General features: G+C 36.8%; 1 protein-coding gene across 13 annotated transcripts in view; it reads right to left on the bottom strand.

Moving 5' to 3' along the window:
• The window catches only part of LOC124164505 (sodium/hydrogen exchanger 3-like), a 440,080-nt gene that overhangs the window by 110,140 nt on the left and 309,462 nt on the right, over positions 1 to 20,478 (bottom strand). For all 13 annotated transcript variants that reach the window (XM_046541835.1, XM_046541842.1, XM_046541837.1 and 10 more), the window contains exons 2-3: positions 14,216 to 14,482; positions 9,517 to 9,713 (exon numbers count right to left, since the gene is read on the bottom strand). In XM_046541835.1, coding sequence (XP_046397791.1) covers positions 9,517 to 9,713; positions 14,216 to 14,482 — 464 coding nt within the window. The remainder of the gene's footprint in view (positions 1 to 9,516; positions 9,714 to 14,215; positions 14,483 to 20,478) is intronic.

The raw sequence follows: 20,478 nt of genomic DNA, 5'->3' as shown, positions 1-20,478 counted from the left end.
GAGGTTAAAAAAGGAATCAAGTTTAGCACTGAGTACTATAGCTGGCTAAATTATATAAACTTACTATATGAAAGTGGGATTAAATTTTCATGAAAAAATTTTTAACCAATGTTTACTTTAATCAAAACTAATGCAAGGCAGTTGAAGAAAAATGGATGATGAAAAGGGAACAATGAAAAGGAAGAAAATACACAAAAGTACACTGCATTAAGTTATAAAATCACATCCTAAAACTATCTCAATATAAGGTAGTTATCATTAAAAAAGATTCACACTAAAGTTGCGTTTTAATTTGTTTTATTTTGAAGTTACAAAACAGTTGAAACGCGATGAGAGAATGCATGTAATCCCTGCTGTTCAAGATCAAGAGTTAAGGTTAGGTTAAGTGATTCTAAATAATTTCACCCAACGATTTTTTAATACGTAAGACAAATGAAAATTTATTTGGTACATTTTTAGATGTAATTTAATTTATATTCAAGACGAATGTGAATTTAAAAATTGATGAATAGGAAGTACTGCGGTAGCTCTAAACGGGTCTCGGTAGACAGAAAAAACGATAAAAAACTCTTATCTATCCTGGCATCAAGTCAATTTTAGATTTATTTATCCATTAACTTTATTTCACTGACTTTTTTGCTGGTTTATGTGATTTTACCTTATTTTAAAACTCGAGGTGTAAGTCCAATTTTTATAAAGATAGATACCTACTAATTTAATGAGAAGTTTTGATCTAGGTTGATAGGAGGTCAGGGTTTATGTTTTTTTTTCTAATTCTATAACAATGCAATTTCAAATTCTACTTTTCCGATTATATTTTATTACGATTTATTATCTTTTTTTATTAATTAATTTATTTTTTATCATGTTTGAATGGCGTCCCTTGGCACCTAAATGCACACCCGCCTGAAAGGAACTTTTTAAGTCCCTAGCCCTCCTCTTCTACGAACATCGCAAGTTGGTTAAAATGCCACGCCCGAATAAAACGCTTGAAATTGATGATGAAGCGTCGACGCGATTATATAACGATCGAAAGAATAAAGAAAAGCTCAAAAGCCAAGTACTCGCATCGTCAGCTCTCTTCAAGTAACACTGGATAGAAGAAAATGGTATCATCGTAGAAAAAAGAAACCAACTAAAGGACTACCGTAATGCGTCAAGCAAAAATAAATCTCCAAAATTTTACTCTTGCGACTTCACCTTTATCGACTTTTTTTTTAAGACCATAGTGTATTTAATTAAAGGTCTTAAGGTGAGAGAAAAGGAGAAGATAGTCTAAGTTACATTTCTACGGGTAAAAAAAATATTCAAAAGTGGATAAACAGTTCGAACACACATTATGAGAAGGCAGTTATCAAAAAGACTAAAATATTTTTAAAAATTCACTTATGATCATGTAATTTTTTCAGATGAGAGAATATTTTCGGCATTAAAAAAAGTAGTTGACACCAAGATGCAAACCAGACTGAAAGGAGCTTTTTAAGTCAATAGCCCACCTCTTCTACGAATATCGCAAGTTGGTTAAATACCACGCCCAAATAAAACGCTTGAAATTGATGACGAAGCCCTCAATAGAAGGCGTTGTTGATAACTTTTTTAAAAAGAATTTCTTTAACAGCTGTGGTTTCATCAGGTTAGGTTATTCACCATGAAATAGTAGAAAACAAAAATGAAATGCAGAAGATTAAAAAACAGTATAAAATACGCTAAAAAGTATAAAAGAAGCTTATAATCACTCGGATATTAAAGAGTGGTTGCTGATTAGGTTCCACTGCAGCAAGCAAGAAATTTTAACTGTGCATTTATGTTAACGATGTGATGTCTGTGGTGAAACAAAACGCCAGCACGATGCATCATTTGCAAAGGCGAATCTGTTCACACATGTATACACGATCTAAGATCGATCCCAACGATAAAGAAAAAATAACTGAACTGCTGCTACAGCGACCTTCGCCCTCCGGTGGCGGTGTATCGAAGCTTCGAAGCCAAGGGTTTCAACACGGTGTGAGGAGAATTGAATAAAAAGCCTGGAAGGCAGACAGGGTGTTTTTTACTCACTTTTCTAACCTTGCTTTGCCTGTTTCATCGATGAATCTTGTAGTTGATTTTTAAAATAGTTTTAATCGTCGGATCGGCTTGAAATTTTGGACACTTGCAATATTTTGATGACAAAACAATTTTCAATAATCATTAGTTAGAATTTTTTCTCTAATTTGTGTCTAATTAATAAAAAATTTAAGGTTTTAAGTTCAAACTGAGCTTAAAAATTTTAATTTTCTCAACAGAGGCGTTATTTATAACTTTTTTGGAAAGAATTTCTTTAACAGCTCTGGTTTCATCAGGTTTTTGAATGATTATTCACCACGAAAAAGTAGTATATAAAAATGAAATAAATAAGATAAGGAAAAAATGCTTTTTCAAAAAACAGTATAAAATACACTAAAAAGTATAAAAGAAGCTTTTAATCACCCGGAGATAAAAGCGTTGTTGCTGATAGGTTCCACTAATTAGCTTCTACACTCATTTCTAAAAATCAGCACCTTTGCTTTATTCTTACAGTGGTGAAAAGCACATTTACAGAAAACTACAGCAAACAAGATTACAAAAAAATTCATTTTGAAGTTACAAAACACGTAAACGCGATGAAAGAATGCATGCAATCGCTGCATTTTAAGATGACAAGTTAAGGTTAGATTAAGTTATTTTAAATAAGTTAATCCAAATATTTTTTCAAGTATGATAAATGTGAATTTACTGTCATTCAAATTTTTAAAGCAATTAAATTTCATATTCAAGATATGTGTGAAATTAAATAATAGATGAATAGGAAATACTGCTTATTTTATACTTTTCTTGGAAAAAGCGTACTTTTTTAACCTTTTTTTTTTTTTATTCGACATTGACAACTGGATGTGACTGGGGGTGAATCGGCGTAAGCCTTTAGAAATCGCATCATAACAGATCCGAGGAAGGGAGCAAGGATGCTTTCTGCTGATAGAGCTAAACCGCGGAGGAGCAGAATACGCAAAAAATAAACACGTGAAAATCGGCCCGCTACTCCTCGGCTTCCGAGATGGAAACGGCGAGGAAGGAATACGTAATGGTCACAAAAAAAAAACGATCAGGAGTTAGTTTATTTTGGAAAAGAAAGAAATCCCTCTCAGAGTGAATACGAATAGAGAGCTCAAAAGGATTATCACTATCCCGGATATCAAGCAGCTCTATTCTACTTCGACCGCCTCCGAACCTCATCTCATCCGAATTCAAGACGCCATCCGCGAGTAAAAGGACGCCTTCCGATCTGACGCAGTCTTTTGCATTCACAAGGCCGTCCGTGGCGAACACTGTCGATTACGTACGGCATACGGTGTGCCATGATCCAGAATTTCTTTGGAGAGAAGATCTTTACATTACGGTCACACAACACCACTCACACGGGCATTATCTTTCGTGGTATCAACAAATCCATATAGATGTAATTTTTTGCGATAACAAAAAAAGTCACAAAATTTGCAGTGGCCCGCAAAGAAGAGATTTCTCAAGAGGCTGGCAAATCCAACGTTCCTAGCCGCGAAGTATTATCTATATACTATAAAGCCCCTTAATGACCACTCACTCATTCATTCACTCATGCAAATGTTTAGGGTTAACGAGACGAGATACGACAAAAAGTCTTATGAAGCCCCCTCTAAAATTGTATGGAACCCCAGGAAAAATTATGAAAACAATAAATTTCCAATTATTTATCTGTCTATTCAATAAAAATTGAGTATGGGGATTAGTTCAAAAATGGCCACCAAATTCCAATGGCGGCGCGGCCATCATAGAAATAAATAATCATAGCAAGCTAAGCGAGTCTCAATATATGATCATTTCAGGCGTTCATAGAATTTCTAGTCCATAAAATCGTACACTGAAAAAACACTTTGGATATGAGAATCGTAGGCTTGAGTGTCACACCCAAACCTGAGGTGAAGGAAAGGACTTGCCCATACATTTGGATGTGTCACCCAAAGGGAATGGGTGATGAGGAGTTGGATGTTCTAACTACTCCTTTGGTTGCTAAATCCAAAGAAGATGGACGAGTAATTTGGGTGTGAAAACCAAGCGTTGGGTGGGTCATCAGAACAACGTTTGGATGCCGAGTGAAAACTTTTGATCCCCCGCCCAAAGGATTGCGCCCCTACCCCTTCCTCCCTCCTTTTCAACCCCACTACACCTTAATATTGTTTTTTTTTCAACCCATTTTGAAATAGGCCACTAGGACAGTGCAACTACAAAAATAAGAAAGCCTAGCTCTTTGGTTGTCATAATATCTATTATCACATAATTCAACGCATTGTAACGCGTGGTTGGAAAAATAAATATCCCTATTTGTACAACACGAGAAAGAACATTTATTCCCAATATATGAAAACACAGTTACATTAAAGTCACTCCAAACACAATTTTTCTTAATCCCTTCTTGTTCATTCTCCTCTCCTCATCAATAACCTCCGTTGCCAACGCTCTCGATGATTACTCCGCAAGGCTCTCGATGAATCCACCGTTATAATATCATAAAAATTGCAAAAAACATAGTGAATTAATATCATTATCAAATTATATGCCAATAACATAAAATATCATTAAAATACAATCATAGCATATTAAAAATATCATCGGGAAATACAACAAACGTGAGACAATTTAACCTCAATAACAGAAATGAAGTTCAATGTTAATAAGCACAGAAGCACTGCCGACAAAATATGATCTGCGAGTTTGACCTTTGTTTTAATAAGCACACAGATATAACAATGGGAATATGAAGAACTCATAAGCAAAGGGTGGTAGTGTGGGCATGATAATTGATGCAATATGGCGGTGAGAATTAACACAAAATGGCCGTGAGAATTAATAATAAATCGCAATTTCAGTGCAACTTACCTGCGAGCACATGGCTATAGGCTCCAAGTCCAGCCTTCGATAATAAATTCGCCGTCCCCTCGTCCATAATCTCGAGCAGCATGAGCAACGAAGCACGAGCGGCAACGGAGTTCGCCCGTTTTGCCCACAACAAGTCCACACGTGCCGACGGCTTCCATGGCTGAACACAGAACTGCGGGTACTAGAGAGCTTCATGAGATTGCCACCAGAGCGCGTAACAATAGATTTAGATTTCGTGCCGAAACCAGCAGAGTGCACCAACCATAACTTTGGTTCTCCCATCCAAAGGACGTTGCCTGGTCGTGTTTGGTATGACACTCTTTGCCTTTGGTTCTCACATCCAAAGAATTGGTTCTGACATCGTATCATTTTTGATGGCGCATCCAAACCTCCCCGCCCAAAAGGGTTTAGGGTATGGCATCCAAACCTGTTCTCTCAGTGTACGTGTAAAATTTTGAGTCTTCTAATTAATGAAAATCGAGTTCACAAAACGAAGATTGAATTTTTGGCCTGGATACGGTTTTGTGACCTATAATACGGACATACGATTTTATGGACGAAATTTCACATGCTATAAAGTGGCTCAGGTTTTATAGATAGTACACGATTTTTGGACTAGGGATTCAGCATACGCCCGAATGGAATGACCTTTTGGGATTCTACTTCGTGCCTGAAATTTTGTCCATAAAATCGTACACCAAAATACTAGTTGACAAAGGTATATCTCGAAAAATCGGTCCAGATAGCCGTATCTCGAGCAATTATTCAATTTTCATTTTGGGATATTGATTTCTAACTATTTTTTTAAAAAATTATATATATATATTTAATGTAGAAGCAACATTATCGTACATTATCTCTAAAAATGCGTCAATATAAAATTTATCCACATAAAATCCCTGATTTATGGCTCGTGGAGATTTGGTATTTTGAAATTATTTTTGCTCAGAGATTTTCCTTAAAAATTACAATTAAATAAAAATTGATGAAAATCGAGTTCAAAAAAATGAAGATTGACTTATTGGCCGGGATATGGATTAGCGGAATATAATTCTGGCATAAAATTTTATGGAAGAAATTTCACATTCGATTATTTGACTCAGATTTAATACATTCCATTTTGTGGACTAGGAATTCAAGGTACACCTGAATGGAATGAGTTTTTGGGATACTACTTCGCGGTTAGGAGCGTTCGAAATGAGATGGCATACCACTCTCAAAATGGAAACGAAAAATGTTTCCTAAGCATATGGGCACACATAAACGTGTTCGTTGATAAAGATAGGTACTAGGAATGTAAATGACAAGTGTCCGGTATTTAGTATACAATAACAGCTATTTTAGTATTCACCTTAAAATATTTTTCGGGCTGTAGGAGACAAGCTATTCCCTTACCGAAGAATAATAATAATTATCAACATACAAAAGCAAAGGAGAGAGCAAATAAAATATTACAGAGTGTCTTCCAAAGAAAAGTCATGGAGCCCTAATATTAACACCTTGGAGAGGTGCCGCCCGGTCTCTGAGATTAGCGATTCCATTTCTCTGATAATGAAGACGAAGGATAGCGTGCTTCAGCCCATGCTCTTTCGCATTTTTCTGTTTCAAACTTTTTTCTCATCGATTCGAATTTACTTCGAATAACTGCTTGCACTTATAAAGCCACAAACGCCCCCACAATCCGAGCGTAACCGTTCGCATCTTTAATGTGTCATTGAAAGAGAGCATGCTTAAAATATAGATGAATGATATCTTACTTTGAATGAAAATTCGAATTTAGCTTGATTTACTGGAACCTTAAATGGATATATTTTGCGATTCAGTATAAACGCATGATAAATACATTCTAACTAAAGGTCACAGGGTTTTGGCTTTAACTAATAAAAAATAACTTAGTAACTTTCCTGATGAATTAGATATACATTTTTTTTAACTTTCCACCGATGAGACATTGTATTTTTCGACCAATTTAGGTTAATTGTCATGTAATAGGTAAATATATCGCATACTCCACATTTGTCCATTAAACCGAAGCAGAGTCCTCTGTATTGCCATATAATAATGAGAGAGTAGTGTTGAGAGAGCAATCTAGAGGACTCTGATCCGAAGTCAACACTAGCGCCACCGCGCCGTCGTTAACGTCACTATTGTGGGATAAAAGGAAGATTCTGCAGTTGGCCGCCAAATATGAAATGAATTCTTATATATAACTTTTAAATGTCATTCCTCACGATTGCAAATGCATTCACTTACACAGCGAATAAACATGGATATTAGGGGAGAGCATTCCACATTGAAATATTTATTCACAACTAGTTTCAAACACGATCGATAAAGTTTCATTTTATACTGGAAATTTCCGACTGGTTAGATAAGATGTGACAACCCTATCACGCTGGACATGAACACTCACTGCATTTACCAACTAATGCGGCAAGTAACTTGAAGCACAGATGACAAAAAATATAATATCACCTTCTAAAGTTACAATGATTTACATTACAATTTTAATGGGAGTATTTTAAAACATTTTCAAAGATTTAACATTTTTTCATTATCCGGCCTAAAAGGCGGCGGGGTAAATTCCTCGCCGGCCAAAAAAGAGGTCGCAGGTTCGAGTCCATAGGGTTTGCCATAGGGCGTGGTTGCTCGTGCACGTGTAATTATTTTTAATAAAACCCGATGTAAAAGGTCAATATGAGCTGTCTCTGGTGGTATGGGAATAAATACATATATGTATAAACTAAAGGCAAAAATAATAGCGCATCGTTAGATCTTCGTCAATTCTAATTGAGCGGTTCGGGAGCCAAGGTGTACAAGTGATTTCTTTTTTTCTATACACAGGTACAGATAGAAAACAAAGGAAATTAATAAGATATTTGATATAGTGAATTTGATAAACCACTCGATGTCAACACGGAATTGAGACTCACACATCCCTTGGCAACCAATTTTTGTGTTTTTCTTCTAAAAATAAACTTTACCTAACTCTGTTAAGAAAAACATCTTTCATAGCCCTTGGCTTTTCACCCTCTCCATTCTAATTCTTCGTCAAGAATGCACACCACATTCTAAAAAAATAAAACATCACACCAAAGTGCACATTAAAAAAAATAGGACGCCGTACTTTCCAAGAATGTTTCTATTCTTCGTTCACACTACACGTGGAACTTATTGCGGGGTGAACGTTTTTTAAGTAGAAGCCACACAAGCACAAATAAAACTTTTAAAAATTCATCCCCAAGAATAATTCAAGGTCTCGTGCTAAGATCGCAAGGCATCATTATTTAGGCCGAGAGAAAAAGAATGTTTGTCCATTAATGGGGAGCAGTGGGATGCAAACATCCTCGGGCACATAGTTATAATATCTCCGTCTTTTGTCCCGATGACACCGTATTCACACATAATTACTTGCCCTACATTCAGATTACACCAGATTCACGCCATTACTTACTATTACTTGCTATCGCTATAATTATTTAATTTTCTAATTAAGCTTGATAAACACTTTATTTACGCTTCAACTTTACAGTTCACAACCGGCTATGAAAATGATCGATTAATTATGTAGGACTACCGATACGAAGTGTATTCAGAACATAACGGTAATTTTACTTTTTTGAAAAAACCGTATTTATTATAAGGCTCTATACATAAAATATTTATTTTTCATTTCCTTTTATTAAACTAATATTGTCGCCTTCAGGATACGCCCCCATTTATTAACAACCTTTTCACCGGTTTTTGATGTGCAGGAGTGTCCTGCGTGCGTCCGTCATTTTTAAAGTCTTTACCATCATTTTCGAAACGCTTTTACCACTCTTAAATTCTTTTAAATACCCATAATATACTCAACATAAGCCTTTGTTAAAAATTTTCACACTCGGTAACGCATCATTTCTTTTTTACGCAAAACTTGATTCAATTTCCTTGATCCATTTCTTTATCCTCTTCAGACACAAGGTATACACATGTGTACCTCCACATTTTTTATAATTATAATCATTAAAGTGTGAATAATTGTCGTTTAAACCCGTCGCTGCTCTTCTTTGTACCTTGTAGTAAGTACACGGTTCCTAAAAGCCACTACATGACAAATGTGTTTTGTTTTGCATTCGTAAAACAAGATGGATGACACAACGGCAAGCAAGATGAGTGTGCGTCAAGTGTTTTCATTAAGGTATGTATTCAGTTGCTTAAAACAAATATATAATGCTTATAAAGATCATATCAATTGAAAATAATGAATGATAATGTATTATCGTAGGGCATAAAAATATTGTCCTAAAGTTACTAACGACAAGTTAGTAATTTTTCGATGGACAACTCGTATATCGAAACGTATGAAGTTGGAGAACCTGACCCGGTGGAATTCCCGAGTAACTTTCCACGATTCTATACGCCAGGAAAGCCTGCGAGTAGTTTGACTTTGTCCAAGTGTGACAAAGTTGTCCTGTAACTAGCGCCGGACGTTTTTTTGCACTCGGTTCAAGGAAATGGGTGGCTGTACAAGTTAGTTGTACAAACAATACAAGTATTAAACAAATATGGAAATAAGACAAAAAGCAGAATGTAAGAAGAACTCACGACGGTGACGGCGTCGTTGAGCAGCGATTCTCCGAAGACGACGATGTAGAGGATTTCGTTGACGTGGATCTCCTCAAAAACAGCGAGCACGGCGACCGGGTCCACGGCTGAGATGAGCGCCGCGAACAACAGCATCTCCAGCAACGGAGTCTCCACGCCGTACAGGCCACTCTGACCCACTGCCCACAGAGACGCGCCTATACATATACAAATGGAAAACACAAAGAAAAAAAAAACATTAGCATGGATTCTCCCATAGGTTAACTAAGCTCCAGCCTAGCACCTCAAGACCAAGAATTATCAAAATCTATCTAAGAAACTATCAAAATTAATATTAATCTATTATAATTACAGCAAAAACTGAAACACTGCTACATTTTTTATGAAGCTTATTATCAATTACGGCATGTTTCATTTAACGTATAGATATATGATGCGATGATGATACAGGGTGCGTTCCGAAAGTAATGCAATTACTTTAAAAAAGAGATTTATTGAAAATGTTCACAAACATTTTGCACAAACGCATTTGCAAAAAATCTTTAAATTCTTAAAATTACTGCCCTCGGTATTCTACATATTTTTTCTGCGACTCTGTCATGACCAGAATCCTCCCAGGAAGGCTTCTTTGGGCACCTCTCGCTAGGTCCTCATCACTTCTGACTGTGTCTCCGCTATGGGGTCATTTATTTGAAAAATGGGTTCTTTTCAAGGCTGCCTTAATCCGAGGCAATAGAAAGAGGTCTAATGAGGTGACTTCAGGACTATAGTGGGGTAGGGTCAGTGTTTGATCCTGGTGTTTTGCCAGGAAGTCGTGGACTTGTAGCGTGTTGCGGCAAGGCGTGTTGTCGATATGGATTTTCCCAGTTGCGGAGATGTCTTTTCTCGTCCTGATGACCCTTTCCTTCGGAGTCTTTCGAGCGCGTACATGTCATAGGCAGCAATAACTGTCAACCCTTGTGAAACAAATTCATTATAGACCACTCCTTTGCCATATAAAAATCCAATGGACACTGATTTCACTTGTGATTTTCCCATTCTTGGCATTTTTGGGATTTACCTCTTCCCGGCTCATCTTAAAGGCCTTTACCCACCTCAAAACTTATGACTAGGAAAGAGTAGAGTCCTTGTAAGACTCACGAATCATTTTGCTAGCCTTTTCAAGAGAGTTTTTCATTTAAGCACAAAACTTAAATTTTACTCGATTGTCGATACTATTTTTTTTCGTGACACGGACGGCGCGCAGAGGTTTACAATAACTGACGTACTGGCGCTTTCACAGCTAGGAGAACAATGAAAATGGTTTCGTTGTAAAGGTTAACGTCCACCCCACCTATTACAAGTAGTTTGATCCCACTCCCACCAATACAAGCGGTGGAGGAAATTCAATTGCATTACTTTCGGAACGCACCCTGTTGTAACGTTACCTACAGTAACGATGTAGTTTAATATTTACCATGTAATTTATCACTTAAAAATGGAGGTAAATAGGTTTCGTAAGTGGAATTGTCTAGGGACTTTTTGGAACTAAATTAGCCACTTATTAATAATATCTTAGATTTTTTGAGAACTTGATATTAGTGGATAAACAGTCGTCACATACAAATTATTACATACTAAATGAATATATTACGCTGTAGTGAAACACCGGGCGCCTATTGAAATATTTGATGTGGATTTTACAGTATTTAATTCATTCTGCCTCCATGGCAAAATATTTACACATAAGAGGATACAAGAGGATAATAAAATAAATTTTTGTACAGCTAAGCATGTAAAATTGGCTTATCAGCTGGCGTGACGTTATATTATTCGAATAGGATTTTTTTCTCATCGCAATAGAAATGGTGAAGGTGTTGGAGGTTAAAAAAAAACTCTCTCAGCAGACAGACATACGAGATAGAAAAAAGAGAAGGGAAGAGTAACGGTGGCTTGGAAGGAATAAACACGGGGTCAGAGCACCTTCCATGGGGCTTCGTCACTAAGTCGAGGATTGAGATGGCTGCGGTTAAGATGTAGGGGGAGTTGGGGTGCAATGGGGATGAAATGGAGAAGGGGTATGTGGATGAGTGTGGAAGGAACACCCCCGAACGAATATCCCCAGGGTTCCCGTGGGGAAGAAGGCCATCTGACCAGGATCAGGGGATTAATCCGATCCCATTCCCAGGATATATACACGGGAGGAACGTAAATTTGCCCAGTTCCTTCCAACGAAGGGAAAGGTTGAGGATCACCAGTGGCTGACTTTAATGCGATTCATAAAAATGTCAATTTTCTCATCGCGAACAAAGATAAAAATTTCTAAGCAAATGATAGAAATGAAACACAGAATAAAATAATACTAGCGTTACAGCGTTTTTTACATTGATTTTTTTTCTATATGAAGGCTAATCTCATGATTGAACAATGAATATTTTTATTTAATAACTATTTTTCAGTGTAGATTCTGACCTTTTGATATTTTGTTTATCATAGCAATGCAGACAATTTTTTGCTTTGAAAATGGACATTTTTCCGTTTTCAGCTGATACTTTCAAATTTCAATTTTCAAAGAAAAAAATTATCGGCATTGCTATAATGAACAAAATATCACAATATCAGAATCTACGCTGAAAAATTGTTATTAAAGAAAAATATTTATTGTTTAATCACGAGATTAGCCTTCATATTGAAAAAATGACTGTAAAATGAGGGAAAAATTCTGATGGAAAAAGTTCTGTTTCGTTCATTATGGGATTATTTTTTAATCTATGTTATAATTATTTTCATAATTTTATGTTATAAAATTGAGGCATATGTAGCTACCAAATGGCTACTGAATGACTGCTTACACATAAAAAGTGCGAAATATTAAAGCCTTAGGCGATAGAAAACACGTATAGTCAACTTGTAAACAACTTAAAAATAGGAAAAAATTAGGAAAACAACCGATTTTTCCAGGACTCGAACCTGTAAATTTCTGGTCGCTAAACGTTGCGCCAGATGGTACCTGCTGTATGCACGAGGAATAAAGTCATAAATACTTTCCCTGAAGATGAGCACTTGATAAAAATTTAAAGTGTCTAATAAGGTGATCAATGATGCTTATGAAGACCTATGAATAGTGTAAAATGTATTGGTATCTAGTCCTGATTTGTTGTGAAAATTTCAAGTCAATCCGACAAAAGATAGCGGGGTGAAAGTCAATAAGAAGTTTCCACCGAATATTCAGGCATATACACAATACACCCACAACAGTACACGTGCGCCATTTTTAAATTAATCATTGTTCACTGGATGGTTGGGTTGAGCCAAGGCTCACCGGTACAGCATCGACCAGGACATGGCTAATCAGGCATATAGACGAAGAAAATAAAAAAGTGTAAAACAATAAACTTATCGTTGATAATTAAACAAAGTGCAGGACCGATAGAAGAACAATGATATTTACACCATATATACACCGAAACTTAATAAGCCTCGTAAACCTCATTCCTTAATGATGGAAACCTGTACTTCTTATGTTAGAGTAGTTAAAACTGCTTTAGGAAGAAGCGTATTAGTATTAAAATGTTTCATTTTTATTTAATTTTCAACTTTTTACTGCTGAATTATGTTAGCAATTAAGCCAAAGTTGTTAAAGAAATTTCTACCAAAAATATTAGCTAAAAATTTAACAACCCGCGTTATCTGTTGAGAAAATTTAAAATTAAGTTTCCATCTGGAAATTTAGGTAATGAATTTGATCACAATTGAACAAAATTTCAAAAGTCTAAATAATTATTAATATTGTGCTGCCATCAGAGGCACGCTAGATTGCAAATTTCCTGCCGATACGACATCGAAAATTGGGATAGAAATCGATTCCAAAATTCCATCGATGAAACTACAATTCATATTACTGTTGCATCCTAGCGACTGGAGCGCCGCTATTTATTGCGACCGGTGGGGATGAATGGAACCATGGGAGTGGAGAATACTGTGTAGAGCATTTATGGATGAAACAAACAGAGGAAGCAAGTTTATCCATTCAATTTTGGTGTCTTGAATTCAGGGCAATTTTTCCAAATGTTTCTTGGCCAACTATCTCCCTCAGTAGTCACAGAAAAATCTGGTGAATTTTTACGCAACAAAAATTATAGAACGTAACTTTCGTTGAATTTTGAGCCTTTCTGAGCCAAATTTGACACATCAGAAGGCTTCCGTCTTTACTGCCTGTGTCTTAAGCAGGAGTAGGGGAAAGTAGTTGTAACTTCCATGCATCACTGATCTCACATATTTCCGTTTAAAGCTAATTTGTACTGATATCATTTATTGACTGCTCCCAGCATCACAAAAACTTTGTCTTGTCTCATGGATTGCTTTGAAAGATCTGGCGATTTTTCACATTGGGTGAAACAAAAAAATTATCGAATCTGGCCATAATATCCTGTACATTTTGAGCCTTTCTGAGCCAAACAAAAGCCTGAGCCGACTCATCAGGAGGTGTCAGCCTTTAATGCCTGGGTCTTTGGCCGGAATAGCGGAAAGTAGTTGCAATTTCCATGTGGCAAGTTTTTACTGATCTCACACATTTCCTTTTATTGCAAATTTGTAATGATATAATTTCTGAACTGCTCCCACCATCACAAATATTGTATTGTATCATATATATATCCCTAGTCTAATGGATTGCTTGAGTGTATATTTTCAACGTTGAGTGCGCAAAAGATGAACTCACCGATGGTGAGGGTGTTAAAGATGGTTCCGACGACGGCGAAGAGCAGGATAGTTCCTAGGTGATCGAAGAAGAGCCTGTTGGGCATGAAGTATCCGGCGTCCAGTATGATGGGCGGCAGCATGTACAGGAAGAAGGTGTTGGGGGTGAGCGGCGAAACGTGCACCGCGTTGGTCGTGTGGAAGAGCAGCACGCCGATGGCCACGCCCACCGTGATCAGCAAGCACGACTCGGGAAACATCTTGGACAGTTTGGGCGCCATGTGGAAACCTACCAAAAAAAAAGAAATTGAAGGAAAAATGTATTAGGAATTATCAAAAATGATTAACCCTCGAAGTGCCGCGGGCGGAGATACAAGCTTTTGCTTGTTAGCCAAAAGTGATACGAGCCGATATATCTGTGTTGCTTGTGCATACTGTGTTAAGTCACTCAATCATAGTTTTGAGATAATTGCATTTGAAAATTCACTCGCCCATCATAAATCCAAGCGTATGAATTATTGTGAGATAAATAGCTCATATTATGCATATGTTATTAGGTTTGGACATACCACACTATGCACAAACGATTCTATATGATTCATTTGATGGTTAGGTGAGATAGTCCCATTTTTGGGGTTTTTGGACTTAACACATCATGCACAAGCAACACAGATATAATTGCTTTGAGGTATTTCACAGTTCAAATTAATAAAATGCAGCAACTTAACTCTTGAATAAAAACCAGGATATATAAGGAAAGGAAGGAAAAATATATTTCAATAAGAAATAACAAAAAGCACGTTAATATACCAAAAAATGGCATTGCAGCATTATTTTGCAAATATGCAGCATTTTGTTTTAAAATTCTTGGAATTTATCACTAGCGCCACAAGTAAGTGGGACAAAGAGGTTAAAAATAAAATGTATAACATACGTTGTAGAACTCAAGATTAAGATTATGAAAGCTTTTCTCATAGTAGATATGACATGGTCAACCCTTTCGGTATGGGAAATGTATGTATAGTCGCTTTCAAAAGTTTTAAGGCAAAGTTTGTGACACCACTGTGCAGTAGAATTATTTTTTTCGATTATTATTATTATCAAATTATTTTGTTATAATTAGAGTCCTACTTCCACCTCTAGGTTTTCCGTTTCTTCATAGTTGTAAATTTTCTCACCGTCTCCGCACTCTACGCTGTTTCCCACCCCTTCCTCAAACTGGTCAATTCCTCCCCCACCTCTTCCTCAAATGTACAAATTTGATGTTTTCATGTACTTTGTATATTCTGTACCAGATTTGTGCTAAAACGCGTCGTACGCATGAAAATAATTGTGAAAAAGAGCTTCCGTTATCCTCTGAATGTGCTCTGGTCACTACGAATGCGGGACGTTATACGCATAAAAGAGTTTCAACCAATGCGGATATATATCAACCAATTTCCTTAGTTTTTGGCATCAAATTGAACAGAACGGACGCCTTCCAGCAGCAAAAATATCCCAACAAATTGCGAGGCACCACTTAAGCTCTTTTACTTTTAATGGCTGGATTTTTAAAAAACAAATTCGTTTTCGCAATCACTCCCATAACGCAATATGTTTCCAGGTGTCTCTATTTATAATGCAGAAGTGCTTTTCTCTTTTGGCTCAGCCCAACTGTCAGAGAACAGAAACAATTGCTGGTATGAAGCAAAATTACTACTCCTCTTCAGTTAGTTAAGGGCGTTTTTCGGCGAAACTGAGATAACTAATGAGGGGTTAATTTTTTGCATCACTCGTATCTTTTTATCATGTTTATTCATAAGCCACACGTTTTCAATTTCCCTGAAAAATCCAAATGCCCCAAGAAGAACGCCGAAAATGTGGAAGCGAGGTCTACCAGTGCTTCACGCTAGCGGATCACAAAAGAGCTATATGTAAATTTCGCCACGCCACAGCGCGAATGGAACACTTCCGAGCTGATTTTTTAAAGATGATAAATAGAGCGCCCCTTACGGGACTTCTGCCAGGAGGGGGCGTCCATTAATTATATGAAGTACTTATTCAGGGAAGGTGGGTGGGGGTTTGGGAAGAATCTCACCCAATCACACATTCTCCTCACTAACACGGAATTGTTATTATAAACATACTTTTACGGTCAATATTTGGGTATGGTCCATCTTCCATAACCTTTTAGATGTAAGAACCAAGAAATATAGAAAAATGTATTCATTAAATACAAAATTTCGATTTTAACGAATGAAAACGAAAAAAACAACGCTATCCAAGCAGGCTTTGTTTCAGCATTCCTGAAAAAAAGGCTTCATTGATAGGCAGGTAGGTCATTGATATCTCTAAAATGTGATAGCTATATTTCTTACGCAATATTAATTAATATGATAATTTTCGTAGATATTTTGAAACATAATTTATTTATTTATAAGAGCTGCTGACTGAATCATTGCGTAAAATTTTAAAGAAAAGGCTAGTGAAAGGTCTGATCAGGAGTGCAGCGCTTAACGATGCGGGAACATGGACACAGACAGGAGTGAGAGAATAGACTATAAGTCACTTCTCTCCCGGCTAGCAGTAAACGTTTCACAAGAAGCTGAGTAGCACCACTCTTAGACAAAATGTGACTCTCTCTAATGCTGCAGTTTATGCAAGCTCACCAATTTGACGTGCAAAATGATTTGTAATGCATAAATTCTGAAATCGTTATACCAATGAAGTAGTTATTTACATAACGATTTAAGAAAAAACGCAAGAACAAAACAATTTACAAAGCTGATTTTTTTTATAGGGCAGTTAAGCACAGCGAATTAAAGGACGCCTTCTCCATAATATGCATAATAATGCTCTTTTACTGACAGAAAAGTAAAGACATATATTGGTCGCCATGCTACCTTGCTTCATCATCGTGGCCACGGAATAACTTAAAACAATAGGGAAACTCAAATTTCGTTCAAGTTGCGCCAATCTATTTGAAATGTTTTGAGTCATAGTAAAACAATTCGATACCTCCTCTGCACGAACGCTCAACAATCGCCCACCGAATCAAATCCGTTCATCTAGTACTACTAGGGCTTTTAAGGCCTGGTTACACGGTACATTAGAATGTACAAGAATCTGTACATTTTTCTGAATGGTTTTCTGAACAGATTCTTGTACATTCTCATGGACAAGATCCACGAGTAGGTGGTTACACGGTACATTTTTTCGGACATTTTTTCGTACATTTTTTAATGCGCAACAAATTATTTTAACTTCAAATATAAACCAATGGGGAACATGCAAACTTTTTTAAAAGTACTAGAATAATAAGATCCTTACCTCAAATGTACTTGCCGAAAATTTCGCGGATGAATAATGTTTTATAGCTGAGATATGAGTCTTTAAAAATAATCTTCATCGACTGTTTGAAAACACGTGACGGAGCGTGCGCGCGTTACATCACGGCCTGGAATCCACTGATGACAGACTGAGGAAGTGGATAGAAAAACTGTCTATGTAGGGACTCAAACGCAAATTTGGCGAATATAATTGCTGCTTTAACGTCAAACTTCGGATTGTGAATATATTGGGTTGCCAAGGCGTTGTTGAAATAAATAAAGGCGATTGTTTGGGGGGCTTTGGAAAGATTAAATTTAAATAAGTTGATTGCAGATTGTGATCTACGTTACACACCTACATCATTTGCTTAATGCAGTAAGTATATTGCAGCATGGACATTCAATACAAAAACGTGTGAAAACCATATAAATCGTGTATCTCATAAAACCATATAAAGTGCCCCGACGTCTAGTACCTCTATTTACTCGCCGGAGAAGTTTTTTGCTTGTGTTCGAAGGGACAAAAATAAGAGGAACAAGTGGTTGATGATCCACAGAATGTAGTCAAATACATTATCTATATTGTCAACGGGATATCCTTAACGTAAGTACACTCTTAAATCAGGGTTACCGCAGGATTTTATCAAGTTACTTATTTCACTTTGTAAACAACTCTATAAATGTACCTATCATTCTACCCATTGTAGGATCAAATTATAAGGAAAGTGGCTGTTTACGAGAATAAATACTGATTACGATTAAACCACGGTGAAAAATAAGGAATGTAATGGGCGGCCGGCCTCTCGTCATAAGGAGCCCTTAACAAGGAATATTCACGAAGTGTCTTTCGCCGATATCGTTAAAATTTTGTTGGATAGTAGTGTTCCATAATAAAAGCACATTTTCAAAATTTCTCGTGCCCTTAAGCCTTGTGATATAATAAACAGGACATAATAAAGGCAGTTGAATTTTAGACTTGAAAGCTAGTGTGTCGTGATTTCTCTCCATCCTTCTCCTGTGTATCGGCGCACGCTACAGGAATATACGAGAAATATGAGGCTTTTGGCAAGGTAAATTCAATATTTATTACTGCGATGCCCATAACGTTCGCTGCATGTCAACGCAACACCTAAAATTTCGACTCGTTTTGCAGTCGGTCTCGATTCAAAAACAGGAACTTGAGTAAATACAGCGTAAATAGTACTTGAATCTTATTTCTTTACCTATCACATGCTTTTTTATGACCTTTTAACGATCATTTGGATCTCAATCTTGGACAATTCTCGCGGTTCATACATTCAGCGCCTTTCCATCTGATCCTTCCTTTTACCCATCCCCTTTTCTTGCGTTCCATTCTTTCGCAACCCATATCCAATCAGTGAGATATCCAAGTCAAGCAAGATCATGTCAAATCGAAATAACTATCGGGGCCGTACGTAAACAAAAAAGTCGCCTATACAAGCCAGATGAAATGAATGTGTCGTTTTCGTAGTCTGCCACCAGGTGACTCTGAGTTCAAATTGTATGATTGTCTGAACGAAATTAGAGCAGGCGTTCAGAAATTCATACATTCTTACATTTTGCGTGGTTACACGATGCATTTTCGCGTTCATTCTGAGATTCAGACATTCTCACATTTTCTTGTACATTCTCATGTACCGTGTAACCAGGCCTGCGGATTTGATTCGGTGGGCGATTGTTGAGAGTTCTTGCATTGGAGGTATCCATTTGCAGTGGAGGTACTCACAGTACTGGATAAGTCCTTATTGATAAATGCTAGGCAAACCCTCGGTCACTATGCTAAGATATCCCCTTCATATTTCACCTGGACCCTCTTAACCCTTCCTTGACTATGCGGGGTAACTCAGTTACCCCAAATTATGTTAATGCTGTATAAGGTTTTTATTTTGTCCTATTGATATTTTTAGTATTTGAGGTCAACTACTATGTCGTTATTTAGGAGACGAATGAATTTTTTAGCAGTTCAATTGTTTAAAAAAAATTCAATTTTTATTGGTGGGGGTTACCCCAAACAGCTGTTGGGGGGATGAAAAAAACTTATTTATTCATATGAGTGCCGGGATACAAGTTGAATGCAATACATTATATTAAATTAAACTATGTTAAATTATATAATATATTACATAATGTTATCACTTCAATAACGCCAATATTCTACATTATGGCAACTTTTTTTACTTGTTTCTTCATAGCATGTTAGTCAATGAACAGTTACAATAGCAAATATTAGAGATTCCTACCATTTCTCACAACATTAATGTGAAACCTATATGTATTTATAAATTACACAAAACAAGATTTTATATAATTAAAATAGGGGCAATGGCGTTGAATTACAGGAAAGACTAAAATACAATATATAATCTATGAAATATAAACGGGGTACCTGAGATAACCCATACAGTCGTTCGCGTAAGTTTTCTAGCCACAATCTCGGAAGGGTTAAAACAACCCCTCTTCAGTACATGACCACCACCGATACAAAATCTCGGCATGTCAAATGAGATTAACATCACCGTTGCTCATCTTACGCACCGCTGATATTCGATAAAGGGAAGTACCTCTCTCCGCTTAACTGAATTTTCTCCCCGCGATAAGGCCACACAGGTCGTAATTCGGGTCACAAGTCGTTAGGATGGTCCAATTTAAACCCTTGGCAGCGAATCCACACCCTGACCCTAAACACGTCCTACGTCGTAATAGCTAGACCCTAATGCATCTCTCAGGGATCTCTTGCAGACTTATCCGACGCAATATTGCTACTCAAGCATGTAACTATCCATAGAGACATTCCTTGTCGAGTTGCATCCGGAGTCTACCTCAGCTATTAATGAAATCGACCTTAAAGATAGCGAAAAACCTCGTATTAAGCGTGCAAATTTATTATATTTTTAGCAGGACACCCGGTGTTGGTCGGTAAGGATCATACCCAGAGAATTGTAACACTTGTAACTTG

This window comes from Ischnura elegans, chromosome 8 (assembly GCF_921293095.1).
Source record: "Ischnura elegans chromosome 8, ioIscEleg1.1, whole genome shotgun sequence".
NCBI lineage: Eukaryota > Metazoa > Arthropoda > Insecta > Odonata > Coenagrionidae > Ischnura > Ischnura elegans.
The sequence above is the reverse complement of the archived record's forward strand: the minus strand, read 5'-3'. Positions and strand labels throughout refer to the sequence as shown.